Source organism: Dermacentor silvarum, chromosome 2, assembly GCF_013339745.2.
Source record: "Dermacentor silvarum isolate Dsil-2018 chromosome 2, BIME_Dsil_1.4, whole genome shotgun sequence".
In the NCBI taxonomy this organism is placed as follows: Eukaryota; Metazoa; Arthropoda; class Arachnida; order Ixodida; family Ixodidae; genus Dermacentor; species Dermacentor silvarum.
In genome coordinates, this window is record NC_051155.1 from 157170591 (window position 1) to 157190155 (window position 19565).

At 43.6% G+C, this 19565-nt stretch overlaps 1 protein-coding gene across 1 annotated transcript; it reads right to left on the bottom strand.

Annotated features, from left to right (window-relative positions):
• Positions 1 to 11821: 11821 nt before the first annotated feature.
• On the bottom strand, positions 11822 to 13995 carry LOC119441149 (cuticle protein 16.8). The gene is made up of 3 exons (XM_037705830.2): positions 13545 to 13995; positions 13385 to 13438; positions 11822 to 12557 (listed from the first exon to the last, which is right to left on the bottom strand). The coding sequence occupies exons 1-3, from the start codon at positions 13554 to 13556 to the stop codon at positions 12069 to 12071; spliced, it is 555 nt and encodes a 184-aa protein (XP_037561758.1). The 5' UTR covers positions 13557 to 13995; the 3' UTR covers positions 11822 to 12068.
• Between the last annotated feature and the right edge of the window lie 5570 nt (positions 13996 to 19565).

Below are 19565 nucleotides of genomic sequence, written 5' to 3' on the forward strand. Positions count from 1 at the left end.
ACTTTGAAGAGTCACTGACTCTTGGTCAAGCAAGTTTCACTCTCACTCGAGACGTTTTGTTGGTGAGCAGAGGCCTTACTCCTAAATAATTGTAGCATGTGCAAATACCAAACTTTAGAAAAAGAAGCAATGAAGGAATTCAGGTTCAAACTGCCGAAGCTTGCGCGTTGATGTGACCTGCTCTTTGAGAATTATCTTTCGTAGATCTGCATCGTTAATACTGTCCGGTCTCGACTGAAGTGTATTCTTGGCTAATATTGGGTTCTATTCTGACAGAAGCCGTGATCGCTTGCTACCACCTGGCATTGCGTGGTTGTCATTTGTTGAAGACAAGTGTGGTTAGTAAGCATCAAGATTAGGTGAAACTAGCTATTGAGTGTTGACTGAGGCGACTGTTCTATCATTGGTGTATTGCTCTGTGTCGAGTGACATTAAAGGTTCTAGCATTGTCTCTTTTTTCTGGCTACTGAGCGATCACTACAAATGTTCAGAATTTTATTTTGTAAGTGATCGTGCCGTGGTGTTGTGTTCCTCATAATTGAGTTGTGTCGCACCAAGGGCAATATCAGTGCACGGATGCTGTTATAAGTGGCATGGGATGTTAAAAAAAACGAAAAGAAAAGAAAGCGCGGGCGCCACCTTCAGTACGTGATTAACGTCTAGTTGGTGACGTTATCCAGCCAGAATAATGCATAAATCTAACAATTTTTCCTCTGCTTATCAATATTGAATAATGGCCCAAGTTATCGGTGAAGAAAGTAGTAGGCTTGTTAAACATTTGAAAAAAAAAATACTGAAACGTTTCAAACGACATTAGACCAATTTCCCGAGGAGTTGTCCATCAGTTAGAGGAGAGTACCAGCCGGCATTCACTTATTCCAAGTTTAGGCAAACCAACGTTTCCAAACCTGGTGCTTTGTCGTTGGCTGCGGCTTTAAACTCTGCAAGGTAAGTATTTCTGCATGGGTGCGGCTTTAGTAAAGGCGTCTTCAAAGTGAAAGGAGGCTCGGTAGTTACATGCACACCTAAGCATGCATTCATTTGTGCTGATAATAGCTCACAAGCTTATAGCGCACGTAATTAGCAGCACGTAGACACTGGCCAAGCTTTAGCCTTAGAAAAACTTCGCTAGCTTTACACATAATAATGTTCAACAAAGAACTTTCTAAACCACTCACTAACGTTATTATTATTTGTCTTTAGAACAAGATATGCAGATGGTTTGGGGCCGTTGACTCACAGACGATATCAGAAATAACGTGGGTATTCGGGGTTCATATTGTGTAAACAGTGCCGCGGCTTCAGGATTAGCGGTGCCCAGTTTTAGAATCAACCACTCTGAGACATCTGAATTTTGTGCGATTGTTCTATGAGATACGATTGTTAGTGTTTTTGTTGCGATGTATGGATACTCTAATATTAATATATATATATATATATTATAATAAACAAAATAGAGTGACAGCTGGATTAGAATGTAGGACATATTGCACAGAAGGCCGATACTCTAACCATTAGGCCACGTACCCTTCTCTCGGTGTACGTTTCCAAGCTGCCAGGAAAACTTCTACCCTGCAGGAGTTGAGTTGCCTAGCGTGCTTCATCGCGCCACTATGTTGCACCCGCATATAGTGTGAACACCGTTCAAAGGGTTGTAACTGTTGCCTATCCATCTAAAGGCTCATACCCACTATGCGGGATTTGCCAAGAAACGGATGGATTATTGCAACTTATAACCATAAATAAACTTCAGGACTGCTATAAAATTACCATAGAGTAAGTGTTGCTGAGAGGCGAAACTACATGTTAAAATAGAAGCGAGAATAGTGGGCAAAATAAATAATCACTAATTGAAAAGATCAGATAAAAAGCAAATAATACAACTCTAAGAGGACAACCGGCTGAATTCCGTAAAATAATACAACTCTAAGAGGACAACCGGCTGAATTCCGTAAAATTACTGGAATGCGAATCTTCGTCGCTAAATCCTAGTGTCGAGGCCCAATCGAAACTGTTCAAGCGGAACGTGATACCTTGCCGTCACTGTCAATGCTTTGGCCTTCGGGCGAAGCTGCCGATTCTTTTAACAATACTGGCAGAAAGGTGCCGGTTGTTATACTGAAAAAAAGGGGTTGCGCATTTTTAACGCACATGTTGCAAACAATGGGCACATTCAAAAGATGTGTGTTGAATTATGCACAGCTACAGTTGTGTTTACTGCAACTTTATGAATTTTTTAAGTTTATTCACCTCAGTGCTCGGAACTTTACTCAAAAGCAATCTTTATGTTATTGCATTACACTGCTTACAAGCTATGCCAAAATTCAAACACCAAATCAGGCGATGCACAATGTAAGACGTCTACGCAACAATGTCACAGGACGAAGGCGATGGAAGACAGGCTACTTGGGGGACGAATGGTGATGACAGGTGTATGCACGGAGAGCTGCGAAGCCGCATTTCTGCTTCGTATACTTTTACAGCGTTGCAAGTTACCCACGTGTTTTGTGTACGAGGCAGCGGTCCAAACGCTAACGTGCGGTATCTAGCCCGCGGGGTATCGAGTGACGAGTCACAGTGTGCACCGTGTAGGTATGGTACGCATTTGGGAAACACGGCCCTGTAGGCGGCACAGAGTTCGGATGCGGTCAACTGTCGCAATTTGTAGCCGGAGATAAACCTATAGAGTTGGACCGATGCACGCCGTATTGCGGCGCTGTCTCCCGAATTTTTTACTGGTTAGAGACGTGGCCGATGTTTTGACTGGCATGACAATAAACTGTGCGGGCCTTGAGTTTCTCGCCGATGCCGTGACTGACTACGTGGGATGCGGAAATGGAAACGTGGTTTCAATATATTTGAATTAAGGAGTAGAGTTACCTGGAGTTACCTCATGTGCTGCATCGCGCTAATATGTGGCGCACCCGTGTAGATTGAACACCGTTTGAGGAGCCATTGCTGGGATGACTCCTCAGCATGGCTGATACCCATTTTGGCTCATACCCATTATTAGGGACTGGCCAAAAACTGGATAGATTATTCTAAGTTATGCCAATAAATATATTTCAAGACTGCTCAGAACTAAGTGTTGTTTGAAGGTGATTTTACATGTTAAAATAAAAGCAAATATAGTTGGAAGATTAATATTCATAAATTGAAAGGAAAAAAAAGAAAAGCAGAAGATTCAAATTTAACAGGGCATTTGGTTAAACTCGATAAAATGTCATGGACTGCGGAGCAAGCCTCGCAGTTGCCTAATCCCCAGAGTAGAGGCTCCAAACAAGCGTAGAAGTGCAATGCTCACCACAATTGCTATCACTGTCAGTGTTTCACTCTTGGCGCCAACGTTCCACTTTTGTTTTATGATAAAAACTTCAAATCATTCTTTTGCTTCTTACTTCAATTACATAACAACAATGATAATTTCTATGATACCGGTTTATAGAACTTCTTCAAGTTGGGAACGGCTGTCAAACGCAGCGCGTAATTAACAGCTACGGTGTTTCGAACAACGATGATTGCTAGAACACACGCTGTGTGGATGTTAAGTATGAAGTGAAATCGATAACGTTTAAAGAATATGTTACACTCTCTAAATTTAAAATAGGTGCTTGTGACACATCTTGATACAAGTTTAGTGAATCTGCATTTAACGTTGATTCAACCTCACTCTTATCCGAGAGATTGAATAAATTTCTTAATTGAAGTAATAGGCAACAGTTTCTCAAAAACCGTAATGAAATATACTTTAGTTGGGCTTTTCAACCAGCCAAATATACCACACCACGAGAAATGACTGTGATGGTATGACGTAATGGTTCTGTCCAGTGCTATTCTTTTTGGCTCTTTGTCTGTGGCTGAAGTGACGGTCCGCCCATCGGCATTATGATTTAGGCCAGGTGTGCTAGCGGGAGTATCTCCTGTATTTGAAGAAAGAATATGTGTTCATTTTTAAAGCAGCACAATTAGCTCGGCGCACAGAATGTTTGTATCTTGCCCAAGGTAATGAGCATAAAAGCGAGAAAGTGGATTCCTATACTACACAATATCAAAAACAATACGCCAAGCGTAACAACCCAATTTTCAGTGAGGACTAGAGGACAAGTGTTGCGAAATAGGTAGACTTCAATGGTAATAAGGCTCTGAAGTATTTTACTGCCACAGTAACAGGCCCTCAAAGCTGACACCACTATCTTAACAAGAACCGTTTTTTTTTTTAGATGCAGACGATGATGCCCTCATACGCTGGAATAATGCATTTTTGGCTTCCAGAATGCATGCACAGATGCCACAACTCTCATAGTCTGTGTGGTACCGTAAACGCCGCACTGACTACCAAGTGCCAAGGCTGCCTAATAGCGGAGTGATTATTGCGTAGAGCCCATAGTTCACATTGCCAAAAAGGACACCACTTATAAACCCGGAGTCGGTAGTGGCCGAAGATTTGTTTTCCTTAGCCCTATGATACGGTTCTAACTCATGGTGGGGAGGTGGCCTGACGATGACATGATGATGATGATGTCTTCATCGGCGTAATTGAAAGGATGGATGAATAAAGAAAGCCAAGTTGCAAGGCCAGTTCATCCAAATGCGAAGGTGAAGTCCACGTGGCGTCTATCGTTAGTGATACTTGCTGATGCTCCGATATCGGCAGCAATCGAAGGCAGCAATCTATCACAGTCACGTACGTATTCGGGTTGTCGCCATTGGTTTCCAGAAATAGCGCAGAAGAGAGATGAGAGCGATGCCAACATTCGTACTGAGGTAGAGCAGGTTTTTCTTAGGTTCAATTTTAATTTCTTGATTCCATTTACTCATTGAGTATATTTGACTTCTTACAGTCACAGTATTTAGAGGAACTTCACAGAAACTGACAGGGCCCTCGTCGCGTCATGAAAAATATAGCAATGACCCAGAGAACATCCCAACAATGAATTTACATCACATGTAGACAAACAGGCACAATTACTTTTACCGATGTCAGGATAATTTCTGTACCACCGAGTTACTTAACAGCAAGGTTTTCCATCACGCATTGTCCAAAAGGCACCGTGTTTATCTCAAGCACTCGCTGTTGCCTGCACCACTATTTCTGCTTCTAATTCAGGAGAGTAAACTGTGCCATAAAGCCATTAGGCGTTGTTTTCACCCAGACTCCATAAACTGCAACCGCATACACACAGTGCTAATTAAGAAAGAAGAAAAAGAAATATCAGAGGGAAATTAGACGAAATGAAAGAGTGGCTAAGCTGCTAAATTCTCCTCAAATCTTTGTGGCCGAAAGCGCCTACGGATATCGTACCCGCGATGTTTCTTGACGGATATGATTAATGTAGTGAATTTCGTCAAATGGGTGAGGCCTAGTGGAATTCAAGAACCCGTCGTTCCTTATTTAATTTGATAAAACATTGGTGAATAACAAGCTTTTGCTACACACCATTTTTTTAAATCACTGACAAGGGTTGCAATACCCACGAAAGAAAAATCAATAATAAATTTATAGAACAATAAGTAGGGGAAGCAAAAAAAAAAAGCGACAGAGTCGTAGGAACGAAAGCGCACGCAGATAGGTGGACAGATCTTGTTTATAGTCGCCCACCTTTCCCGTGGGGAGAATGATTTTACGTAGAGTGAAAATTGTTCTCCCGTACTCTGGAGAGTCAGATAAAATTTGATAGGCGGTTCAACTTCCAATTGAAGTCGATGAAAGACAATTGCTGAGCGAGTTGGGGGTGAGAATGGAGCGGAGTCACTGGGCACGCCGTCACCCCTCACTGGGCCATGCCGTCACCCTTCTTTCGAGGGGTGACGGCATGGCGTCACCCATCGTAAGATGGATAAAAAGGCGTAAGATGGATAAAAAAATGTGACTGCACTCTGTTTCGCATTGTCCCACATTTTCACGTATGACGACGTAAAATTAATTTGAATAAAATATTTTATGGCGGTATATGTATAAAACTGCTTTCGCGTTATGAGGCACGTTGAAATAAGAGAAAGGCGTCTATGGCGTAATGGTGCCGTATCAGGGTAATGCACAACATGGTAATGTCTGAATCCGGCATCGGACACTTTTATTTATTATATTTAAATGTATCAGGATGTATGATGAGTATTTCACATTACAATCTTGATTTATAGATTTATAATTTTTATTATTGTTATACAGGGGGTCCCAACTATCACGCAACACGACTAAAAAAAAGAGGACCGGCATTACGCGAAGAAAACATAGTGCATATTGTTTCCAGTACAGTGGAGTAGCCACAAGTAATATTTTCGTGAGTGATATTTCATTAGGTAATTGTAATTTATTATCTAACTCGGGAAGTACTGTCCTAATTATCAAAGTGTCAATGAGAAAATTGTAGAGCAACATGAAAAACTGCCGATATAGCTTTCTGTTGCTCAATACGTGCTACATAAATGTGTTTTTCGGAGAATGAAAGATGCCCGCGAATACACGCAAAGTGCCTCAAGCGGCCAGTCGCGCGGCAATTCTGCGTGCATTCACGTGCTTCTTTCACACTCCGAAAAACACATTTATGTAGCAGGTATTGAGCAACAGAAAGCTATATCGGCAGTTTTTCATGTTGCTCTACAATTTTCTCATTGACACTTTGGTAATTAGAACAGTACTTGTTGAGTTAGATAATTAATTACAAGTACCTAATTAAATTTTATTATCGACAAAATTACTGGCGGCTTCTCCACTGTACTGGAAACAATACGCACTAGGTTTGCTGTGCGTAACGCCGTTCCTCTGTTTAAATCGTGCGGCGCGATAGCTGGGCCACCCTGTATAGTCAGGATTACTGTATATATATATATATATATATATATATATATATATATATATATATATATAGGGCCGGTCCGTCCCGGCGACCAGTGGCCCTAGGGGAACACACCCAAATACCCAGCAGCACAAATCGGTCCCCCATTTAGATTGAACTGTCTTTGGGCTCGGCCCGGGAAAGAGGCTAGAAGCGTGCCCGATACGGAAAAGTGGGGGTTACTTGCCAAGTAAGATTTCGTCCTTAACAAATGTCAAAGGCAGGAAAGTAAACTAGAACAGTAGCTGCTTGGCTAGCCTACCCTCGAAGAGGTTGATAGAGGAATCGCGATGGCTCTTGTGGCCTTACATGCCGATAAAGGTTGAGGCCAGGCTCCCCAGACACTGGCTTCGGTGAAGGCCGATCGTTCAGTCTGCTTAAGAGAGTCCGGTTTGTTTCGTGGAAGCTAGAACAGTGGCAAAGGAATTAAGTGCTGCATAGTTTCCTCACGTCTCCGCTGAGCACACATAGGAGTGTCAGTCATACCCATATACAAGAACTGTGGGAATTATTGAAAGTTACTCCTGCGCACAGCCGACACAACGGTGTTGTCACGTTCTGAAAATTTTGGCGGGGACTTCAATCGTAATGATGCATCGAAACTGTGTAAGTGATGATTGGAGCTCTGTGGATCATTCAATCAATACATTGTTTTTGGCTTTTTTTTAGACATGATAGAAGGAGATGTTGGTTCACAGATTCGGCAGCGGCTACTGCTGGTCCCATGAAAAGGCGGTACAGAGACAGTGCACGCAAGATGATGAAGCTCAGCTAGCATTACCGGTAGTACTCCTGAAATAATGAATTAGCATACTGGATTATTTTTTTAAAGTGCGTCAGTACCGTTGTATCAAAAAATGCGTACAGCCTGCGCCTGCTAAGAGCGCACCAGAGAACATTTTGGCAGATTTCACTCTTCATAGCGCATATCTTGTTGAGTGCAATTTGACATTGCGGCTTGCAGCATGTCTTTGATTGACGTAATTACCGCGCTAGATTCTATAACCCTGCAGGTGAGTGGCCCCAGTGGAGATGTCTGCGGAGAGCGTGACAAAATGCTTTCAGAATGATGGTGAAGTAGGCAAAGTGGTAGGGCCTCATCTCTAATATTTCTAGCTCCTTTCCATCGTTTATTTTCTTTCGCATTAACTCTGGGTGTACATTACGAAGGCTGCTCTGCCGCTTGCAGCCTTTAAGATCTAGCAGTGCATGGTGCTCAGAATGCTTGACGAAGAATGCACAACACGTGGACATTAAATCATGCTAAGGAAGAGTAAGACTTCAAGAAAGCGCTTGTCGTGTGTTATTTCCAACTTTTGTTTGTTGGGTTACGCGATTCTTACAATTAAAAGTACCACCCTTTCTCGCGGTGTATTCAGTGATCAAGAAGAACGCAAGTCACGGTCAACTGGTTCTCCCTCATCTCTAATATTTCTAGCTCCTTTCTATCGCTTATTTTCCTTCGCATTAACTCCGAGTGTATATTACGGTTAGGCTACAATTAACTTCAATACGAATTCATGCCGGTTACAGTTTTGTTTCGCATAGCCACTAATTAGAGGTACCATTCGCAAGGCTGATTCCACTTTTTCCTTATTATGTAACAGAGACAGCAATTGCGTGCTTTTGTAGCCGCGTTGATGAAGACATGTCCGCCAGTCGTGTCCGCGTCCCAAAATCACGAAGGCTGCTCTGCCGCTTGCAGCCTTTAAGATCTAGCAGTGCATCGTGCTCAGAATGCTTGACGAACAATGCACAACACGTGGACAATAAGTCGTTTAAAGTATACGACTGCACCATGAATAGTAAAAACGAAAGAACGACAAGCATGTTGGTAGTACTGGGAATGGTAGCGATCAAAAGTTACACAAAAGTAAAATAAATATAATAAATCACTGTGTACGAAAATATGCGTGTGGTAGGTGGGCGGGGCGGGGGGGGGGGTCGATAATAAAGCGAAGCGTTCGTCGACACTTATTGAAATGTCTTCACTTCTCTTCTTCACTTATATGTATATCAACGGCCCTCATTTATTCATGCTCGGCGGTTCCATTTTGATGATGTTGATGAGCCTTCAAGATATGGTACGTACCCGCTACGTGAGATGGGACGAGAATGACTGAGTGAGTGAAATAACTTTATTTCGGTCCAGAGAAGACGCAGGGGAGACCCCGCGCCACCCGGCTGATCACACGTAGGGACCGCCAAGCCAAGCTTGACAGCCGACAATCGGGGGATTTACACGCAGATATATTTATAGAAACATCTTATTCGTTAACTTCTTTCTCTGCGGTCGGCTGCATTTGATGACGACTTCTTCACTTCTCTGTAACCAACTTTGTTTAGCTGGCTGCATTTGTAAACGCCATACTTGTGCATACAGAACACTTCCCGTATCAAACTTAATTCTTAGCAACCCGCCGTGGTGGCTTAGTGGTTATGGCGTTGCGCTGCCAAGAGCGGCATTGTAGGACTAAATCTATGTCGTGGCAGCCGCATTTCAATGGGGGCGAAGTGCAAATACGCTGATGTACCGTGAATTAGGTGGCTGTTAAAGAACCGTAGGTGGTAAATATTATTTCAGAGTTTTCCACCACGGTGTGCCTCATAATCAAAATGTTGCCTCGGTACGTAAAATCCTTGATTTATCTATATATTTAGTTTTGCTTCTTAGCGTCTTGGTGACATTAGCCAAATGCAGTAATTCATTCTTTCAGCGACAGCAGTCAAATAGCGCATCGTTTATCACGATAAAGTGAGAGAGAGAGAGAGAGAGAGAGAGAGAGATACTCGAAAAAGCAAAGATAGGGAGGTTGACCAAGGACGTTCCCGATCGGCAACCCTGCACTGTAGGGGGAATGGGCAGTAATAGGAAAGAAGAAGAAAAGTTAAGAAAATTCGGATTAAAGTGCATTCATCAATCTCGGAAGTTGTAATCGTAACGGATTCTTTGTCATTGTGTTCAGCTCTCACTGCAAATGGTGGCTCACAAGTTTCGCGTACATTCCAATGTCTCATTCCTTCTAACTTAAAGCTAATGAGATTGGTATGAGTGCCTGGTCACAAAGGCTTAGTTATTAATGAATTAGCTGACAGCTTAGCGAGAGCTGCCCTTAGTGGTCGAATCCTTCCGATTCTTCCTGTATCAGCTTACATAACCGCGGCTAGGTTTAGGAGACGGGCAGTCATGCAAGACTCTTGGAACCTGCCATTAACAAATCTAACTGATAATCGACACCTCCTATTTCCTTGGAACAGAAAATTCTGCCATAATAGAAAACTTGAAGTCCTCTTTACCAAATTCAGATGTCGCATTCCTACATTAAACTTCTATCTACATCGGTCTGGGCTGGCGCCCTCCTCCTTGTGCTCATACTGTGGTAAAGACGAAACAATGGAACACTTCTTCCTGTCATGCCTCCGTTTTTCCTCATTAAGAATACATGCTTTAGAAGCAAAATTTAACAGTGCTGGATTAAATTTAACGATACCCAATATTCTATCTTTTGGTGCCTCTTCTCTCGGACACTGTCATAGGGATGTTGGTGCAGCTGTTGTGGGGTACGTAATTGAATCAGGACAATTTCCTTGCTAAATTCTTAATTTTTATATGAATAATTTCCTTTCGTCATTCAAAAATTTTCAAAAGTGATCCTGATTAGACTCCGATAATTGTATTCCTTAAATCACCCGATTCTTGGCCAATCCCCCATAGTGGGTACGAGCCACTTTTAAAGGCAAGCAAGCAAGCAAGCAAATTACAAGCCATGTTTTGAGGCAACAACAACAACAATTCAGAGCAATTCCACTACTCTGAAGACGGAAGCCAGCGAAGCTATGACTATGGTGGCTCTGCTATAGTGAATATTCCTATAGTGAAATTATGTGTTATCACTATTGACTATATTGAGCGTCTTCGGCATTTTCGTCAAAGAGCAAGGACACCAGCATCTTGTTTTACTTACATCAGGATCTTGGAAGATGTAATTAACCGAGCGTCCGTCCCATAGCGAGTCCTGCTGATAACCGCGCTAGCGCGGTCTCTAACTTACGACACAAAGGGGCCCGATTGGTGAGACGTGCCGCCGCCGAATATCGCGACATTTCTGAAAGAGGCATCGGCGGTGGCGAGGGGTATAACAATGGGCCATCTTTCAGCCGTTTTGGCACCTGTGCTAAGGCACAGTTGGCGGGAACTCGCCATGCACATGGAGCCAACGAACACGCACATGGTGCCATTATTTTTGATCTACTTCCGGGCTATCTACATACATCCTTTGCCGGACGACATCTCCTGAAACGTAGCCTACAACAGCTTCGCTGTAAAACAATAAAGTGACTACACTCGCAGGAATCTGAAGACACGCGTCTGGAGAGATTAGCTCTGAGGTGTTTTTTGTTTAAGTTCTTGGTTGTTGTTTTCGTCCTAAAGAGAATGCTGCACATAATATTTGTGGTCCTTAAGCAATCACAAACATCTAAAGTGTGCTATAATGTTCAGTATCATGATTTGCATTAAATATCATTAGCATAAATGATAACGAAACATCGCAGCCTTTGCGACAACGTTCATGCAAATGGTATTGCCGTGACAAAATACAATGCTTTGACGCTCGTATTAGGAACCTCAAAAGCGCTGCATTTTTTTTTTTTTTTTGCCACGAAGCATGGCTACTGCGTGGCACCGATCTTCAAAGAAAGAAGGCAAACATTAACACCGGGATTATTCAGCAAGTGTAAGTGCCTGTTACGGATAAATTTTTTGTTTAAGAATTCTTGTGATAAGAACTTTGAAATAAGTGAATGCATGAAGATAATTCTACATCTGTCGTCAACAATGAGGAGGGGGGTTATAGAAAATACGCGTAGCCCAAAGTTGCCTTCTACCAGTAGTCAGTATTTTCAGGACGAGATGATCCGTTCTGCGCGGTAAAATAGAGCTGTAAGCAACGGCAATAATAAAATGGATGCGATTGTGAAAAAACGTTTGTTTATTTATAGTGTCTTTGTCAACGGTAACATCTGATAAAATTCTTCATTAAACATTAACAGTGCAGAACAACAGGATAAGTAAGTGACTGGTTTCAACTGCAGAGTCGCGATACCATTTCGTCAGCCGTGAGCGATCGATGGCATGCCCGGGTCTCCATGCAGCGGCCACCTGTGTGTGTGTGAGGTTAGCTTGTTTGTGTCGGGTTGACTCTGTGCCTGTGATCTATGAAGATTCTTCGCTTAAGCCTTGGCCTTGCCGAAGGTGAATGGGGCCTGGTGGACAAAAGTGACTGGGGTCACGTGGTGGGCGGTGGCGTAGGCAACTGGGGCAGCGTGCACAGCGTACTGAGCTGGGTGCACGGCGTGAATAGCGTGCACGGCGACTGGAGCTGGGGCGGCCTGCACAACCACGGGCTTCACAGCGGGGGCCTTGACCTCGACGGGCTTGGCAACGACGGCGGCAGCTGGGGCTGGGGCAACCTCGACGGCGTTAGAGGTGTACAGGGCATCGGCTGGGTTGGAGCTCTTGGTTCCTGGCTCGTTGGTCTCGACGGTCACGTGGAAGCCCTCGGCATCGGCGGTGTACTTGACGGTACGGCTCACGCCGGCGGCGTCGGTGTAGCTGTAGGAGCCGACCTTGTTGTTGTTGGCGTCACCCGTTTCCTCACGGGTCAGGCGGGTGCCGAATTCATCGGTGGTGTCGTAGCTGAAGCTGTACGGCTGAGGTGGCTGCGGCAAAGAGACGGAGCAGGAATATTACTCAAAAATTTAACGTGAAGTAGCTTTCCTTCCCGTAAATATGCTCTGAGATAAAGGCACTTGCTCTCGACATAAGGTTTGGTCTTTCGTATGTAGTGCGAGATAATGAAGGTCTGATAGGATTGACTAATTATAGCTGCGAGATAATTTTTTTTGTCCCTCCAATAGGCGCAAGTGGTTCAGTATTCCAAATTCCACGGTCACTAGTCTCTAAATGTTGCAGCTTCTTGCAGCATTGCGGAGAGAAACATGAGTTGAATTCTAGATTTTGCACATTAGAAACTGGCGCTTTTGCGATGATTAGATGCGGTTCCGGTGATCTTAGTAAGTACTAGATATGTTCAAATTATCTTCTTACCAAGTATTTTTTTACCAACTATCTTCTTACCACCCATCGCGTTGCTCAGTAGCGATAGCCATGCAAGTATTGTTCTTTCTTGCTCGAGCAAATCTTATACGGGCTTAAGGTTCTTGTTATAATGTACAAGTTATCCTCTACGAACCCCCCTGTGGATTCAAGAGACACACACAGAAATCTTTTCCAACGCTGATTTAACGTCTTTCGTGGTGTCTCAGAAGAAGCGTAGTTCGCTACTTGCGTGGCCTAGGGGTGGAAACTCTGCTGCCGCACGACAATGTTGCTAGCAAATGCCAACACCTTGTCAATGTCAATAATTGGCAGTGGTTCTTATGGTCGTGACAGAGTAAAATTGGACGGTTTGTGGTAACACTTTAACATCAAGATAAGCTCTCAAAATATTATCTGAAAATACTGTAGACCCTGGGCAAAGACTCACGTATTCCTCAACTGGTGCAGATGCAGCAATGGCCAGAAGGCAGCAGAGAACAACCTGTAATGAACGATTTCATAAATGCAGCATAAGCCCCTCGTCAACACCGACGACGGCCCACTACAGGATGTCGCAAATGCGACGGAGACGAACTACTCCACTGTACCTTGGAGAACATGGTGTGCTGTTACTCTTGTCGAGATGAAAACAAGACTGATTCTTTGCACTGAACGCTGCTGCTTTTATACAAGTCCCAAGATGAACTACTCTGATGCTTTAAAAAGTATAGAACGTGACCAGCTATTATCGGACGGAGAATTAATGCACGGAGTGATCACTTGTATCATAAGAGCGAGTACCGGACGCTACCCCATAGTGCGCCTCCTCTCCCCTTTGGTAGAAGTGTCCGACGTGAGTCGTTTGGCAAGGTCGCTTGAAGTCACTGACTCTTGTTTGGTCACCTTCTATTCTCTCGACTAAATTTTTTCTCCGAGTTCACTGAGGTCGCCAGCGAAGCACCCATTGAGATCTTTCTATGCGGAGGGCGTCGAGCAACTGCTTTAAAGACAGGTGCACGGAATGCAGTGACCCTTTGTGCAAGCTGGAATTCTCTCACGCGCGGAAACTCTCTATCTTTTTTTAGTTTTTATTTATAATTCCCTCGGGCTTTTCACGCCATTATTAAAGAGGGGAGTGGGTTACAGTGAATATCGCAATGTTTAAAGAAAGTAGACAAAAGTAAAGAATGTCAGGAGTACAAGTTGACATACACAATACGCAGAAATACATTCACCAGAACGAAAACTGTTAGAAAAATGCAATGACATCTGCCAGTAAGTGGGATTTGCGTTCCAGTAAGTAACGTTGGAATGAATCATGAAAGCAGGAATCACTAGTGATGTTTGCCGGAACATGGTTCTACTCTGGGACGTCCGAGGAAGAAATGACTCGGAAGTAATTTCTTCTGCCAAGGTGGAAAAAATTGCAGTTCGCTAAAGCTTTCAAGGAAAATGCTGACCTATACTGAGGCCTGATTAGAAGTATTCAGATTGATTCTGTGCGGTTTTTTGTTGACATGTCGTCCGCGACTATTTCACATCCGGCCCGGCGTTAGGTTAGGTCTGTGTATAATAAGCCAAAAATAAGTGGGTAGGCGAATATGAACTTGTTCGAGTCGAATACGTACTGTAAGTATTTAATATCGAAACTAATATCGATTGTCAAGCGCGCACGCTTATACGCACTGACAGCCGGAATATTTATTTCGTTATAGTTAGGTACCACGCGTGTACTGAATCGTGAAAACAAGACAGCTAACTCCCAGGAACAAATAGTATAGAATAATACAAGATCATTATATTTCCTTTAAAGAACTGCACATCAACATCTTTAGAGCCTGGTTGCAAAAAAGCTGTCCAAGAATTATTAGCCGCTGTAAGTCCTAGCTTTCCAAAAATTCAAAGTAAAGGGTTGCCGAAAAACGACAGGAAGTTCTGGAAAAGAAAAAATGCTGCTGAATTACTTGTGCGCCGTTAACACACGTAAATTGGCCCGTTGCAAGGAAATCATCATTAGTTGTTCCCTAGAAATAGAACGGCTACATGACTAAACTGCCAAAAACACTCAACGACAAACTACAACAAACAAATCACAGGTTGTCACGCAGGCTTTTACCGCGAAAACGAAAACAAAGCTTGCATTACCCATTTTGTTTCCACATTACTTCGAAAAATTGTATCCTTGTTTGACTTGCGATTATTTGTATAAAATATTTAGCAGACGAAGAAAGGTAACCAGACTTGAACAGTGGGTTGTTGCGAAACATTCTGGTAGCGTTGAATGTTTGAAAATATGATATAGTTGATCGTCGAATACGCGTACAAATAGTTAGTGCGTGTTATTCGATATAAATCGAATAACACGCATTAACCTTCTAACGATAGTAGACTAAAGTCTGCGAAGCTTTGAAGATACTGGTGTCACAACTTGTCACCGATAAACTCCGTGCACTAAGTTTTTGACGAGACACATAAGTTCGAAACTGAGTGTTTGCACGCAGCTACAAAAATTGGTAGAGAATAACACTCTAGCTTGTTAACTTGTATTCACTACACTTTGTGTCGAAATTGATTTTGGTCCCCTAATCAAATGTGTCATGTCAGTAAATGGTAGAATGGGTTCTGCTGCCTTGCAACGTGATGTAGCCACACATTATGAAATATGTAGTCATTACTTTTGGTATCTGATGCACTATCAGTGCGAAAGGCTCTCGGTAATGAGGATCCTGTGGTAGCCGAATGCTTCGGAATCTGCATGGTTAGTGAAGTATTGGGGTGAAGCAGCAGTGCACAGTTTTTCCTACATTAAGAGTGACCTTGTTTAACGAGCCTATGCAGAAAAGGCAAAAAAAAAACGTGCAGTGTTTCACATTGTGAATAGTACTGCACCATTGTGTGAAGCTGCTTACTGCGCATCGCCGAGCCCCCCGCAGTGTTTCTGGCATTTGGTTTGCAACGCTCAGCTGCAAGCTTCGGACCCTTGAATAACTTTCCGTTTTGGGATAAACATCCCGCAAGTTTTACTCTGTACTACTTTGCACCAGTGTGCAAGCTAGCCGAAAGAAGCAGAGGCATACTAAACATTTTATTTATAGGGTCACACTTAAGGTTGTGTAACAATACTCGAGCGCACAGATCACGAGTTTATGCGAGCAGCAAGGAAGCTTGAGTAGCAGTTCCTGACAAAAAAAAAATTGTAGGTCATTATCAGCCTGATCTGTTTCGCCTTATGCATTACCATTTTGCGGAAGACATTGTTTAAATATTAACAGCGGAGCTGTTAAAGCCGGGCGTAATGTGTCTGCTGAATCTAAAAATGTGGAACGATCCTGGCGGTTGTGCAGAAAGAGTCCAAGCGCAATGGCACATACCCCTGTCAACTAGCGAAGCTGAGCCTGGCTAAGTCTAGCTAAGCATGGTTGGGACTAGAGTACTACACGGGCCGATGTTTTCAGCCCGGGCCCGGCCCGGGCCCGTTTTTACGTTGAGCTGTCCGCCCGAGCCCGATCAAAACTTTTATGGCGAGACCCGGGCCCGGCTCGGGCCTGGAAATAATCTACGTAACCCGCCCCACCCGGCCCGCCACCCCTTTACCTTAGGCCCGAGCCCAGCCCGAGCCCGGCTCGAAACCGGCCCGAACCCGGCCCGAGACCGGAAAATATTTGTTTTTCAGAGTTGAGACGCCCGAGAATAACTCGCTGCACGTTACATGCACACCACCAGAAAGCCCGAGCCCGGCCCGGGCCCGCGTCAAAAAACCCGAGCCCGGCCCGGGACCGGGTCAAAAAGCACACGCCATGCCCGAGCCCGGCCCGAGCCAGAGAAAAAACTGCTCTACCCGGCCCGGCCCGGGCTTTTGGGTAAGCCCGAGCCCGTGCAGTGCTCTAGCTGGGACTACTTAAGCTTAGTCATCAATAACCAATCGATAGCCAATCAACAGCTAATCTGGAAAATTCCGGAAAATTCTGGAGATATGACTTGGTAGTGCTTAGCCTAGCCCAAATACGCGGCCAATACTTTGCGATAGCGAATCGAGAGCCAATAAATAGCTAATCAATAATCTATCAATAATAAATACATTCCGGAAAATGCTGGGGTTGACTTGGTAGTGCTTAGCCTAGCCGAAACGTCAGGACTAGCTAGGTGCCCATCAGCTCCGCTGTCTCTATAGCATTGCGCCTCCAGTGCAAGCTACGGCCATTTTTTTTGAAGTACACATATATAAAATAACGTGCTCGGCAGTGGTTACTAACAGCTGGGCCATCCACCAAGCTAACTGGAAGCTTTATAGTGATGTTTTTTTGTCCTTGTCACTTTTTGTAGCATTACTAATACTTCAATTTCTGCCCGACGTAAAAGGGGTACAAATTATAGACATAGGGGACAAGGAATGTGAGCTGAATGAATGTTTATTACCCACTCTGAATAGTTTACACATAATACAAGAAAAACTATTCTGTCAAATCATGCAAACACGTGTTCGATGCAATGAGCGCTTTATCACTCTTGCAAAAAATTGAAAATGTCATTGTACATGGGTGACGTGCAGAGGCAATTTGTGTTGCTAAAAACAATCACTATATTTGTGAAACTTAATATTTTCTTACCTTTCATCTACCACACGGCCCGGCGAAGAACTGAGAAATATAAGTAGTATACCCTAAATTCCCAAGTCAAGACCTTTCTGGCTAATTTCTAATCCCCGGATGAGAACCAGAAACGGAAACATCGGCAGAAATTCAAGCATTAGTCTTTATTACACGAAACTTTTGACAGTACACAGCACACATACCAGTAGGGCTGGCATTCAGGCCACCCGAAACAAAACGATGAAACAAACAGTGTCTTTTGGCGGGTTTGCACGTAATGGTACAGTATAAGTTAACGTTCATGGCAATACTGTGAAGAGCAGTGGGCTTCTTTCACAAACAAGTCCAGAAAGTTCTTGCCCATCACGTATGCCCAGACCGCTGATATAGCCGTTGAGTTTATAAGGAAGGAAAACGGTCCATGACGAACACTGCAGGCGTGTGAACAGTGATGTGGGTTTGATCTATGAAACCCATTACGCTAGGTTCACACGGCGGAACGAACAGCTGGTTGACTCCGAGGGCAAAAGCCTGATAGGACTATGCTGCAGAAAATCACGCCGCGGGCAGTTACAGCTTCACGCATACTTGCTCGGAACGTGATTTGGTGACACATAGCTGCATCACGCTCGTCCGCGGAGGGAATCGCCAATGTGGTTCGTCGTGTGAATCCAGCTTTAATATAACCAAAACGGGATCATCAAGCGACATTGCCTGAAAGCAGCGAAAAGTGGCCCAGGGTGATTGTCGTAACACAAAGCCGAAACACTCAAACAATGCGTTACTGCCGTCAGAGAAAATTTCGCTTTAGCAACCATGTAGCACCATGAAAATTTATTCGTATAATTTTAAAGACTTCTCCATAAACCACGATTCTTGTCGAAGTGACTGTTAGGTCACAGTTTAGTTTTGTTAACAGAAATAAGCCTTTCGAAAACCTACAGCAAAAACTAAGTTGTTTCGCTGATTGATACCATTCAAAAATGATGTACCACCGCGCTCAGCATGAGCTCAGCGTGCGACCGCTTTGCCATGTGCGCTTTCGGTTTGTAGCTCATATTGAGCTTGATAGTGCACCGTATTGTCGTAGCCCTTAAAGATTCATCAAAACCTGAGCATCGTAAATTCTATTCGCGCTTATTAGATCCTGTTTACTCAAACAAGATGACACTAATCACGTCGCGAAGGAAGCGGAAAGTCTAGGAATAATCAGCAAACAATGTGATTTCCCATCGTTGAACTTTGATTTTTATTCGTGACCAACCTCAGGCAGCGTTTAGCGGTACCCTCCGCGTCCAGAACTACATTTAGTGGTGTGCGTTTTAGAAATATCACCTCCAAATTTGAAACAAGGGTAGTCTTTTTTTTCTGCGTATTCTAGTGTGTGACTATTTGCCTTTAAGTAATAAGAGAAAGTGGAACTTTCAATAAAGAGACCAGAATGTGTGCTCATTTTGTGTTTTTTGACGGGCTGTGCATTCATGGGCATTCGTTAATGTCTTCGTGTTTGAACCCTCCTCCATAATTACATACGGTGAATTGTAGACTTTTAAGGTTACACATGCAGTCACATAAATTCGTTAGTGCTTTCAAAACACAAGGACATTTTAGTTTCAACACACGTGCTTAAAACTTGCATTCTTAACAAGCACAAAAAGCTGGCGAAAGTGGTCATCCTCCATACGTTGTACAAGACAAGACACATTTAAATCCTCACGTTAGCAAATACTGTAGATAAAATAATCCCATAGCAGTAAAAAAAAAAAGAAGAACATACACTGTGACATCTGCTGCGCTCCTTCCAGTTAAAATTGAAGTGAACGTCGGAGCAAGGCAACACATTGGTTAGGGCAATTCGCACACATATCAGATATTACAGAACTGAGTGGGTTTGATGAAAAGATTGTGTATTATTTTATATTAACGTCATGTTCATGCACTCAAGCTACTCGCCCCCCCTCCCCCCTGCAAAAAAGAAAATCCGCCTATTCTGGAACCTTAATCCCCCCCCCCCCCCCCCCCCCCCGCCCCTCCTTGTAC

Coding starts and splice junctions, on each gene's coding strand:
- LOC119441149 (XM_037705830.2), bottom strand. Junction 12,558..13,384: donor CTGCACCAGTTGAGGAATAC/GTGAGTCTTTGC, acceptor TCTTTGCCGCAG/CCACCTCAGCCGTACAGCTT.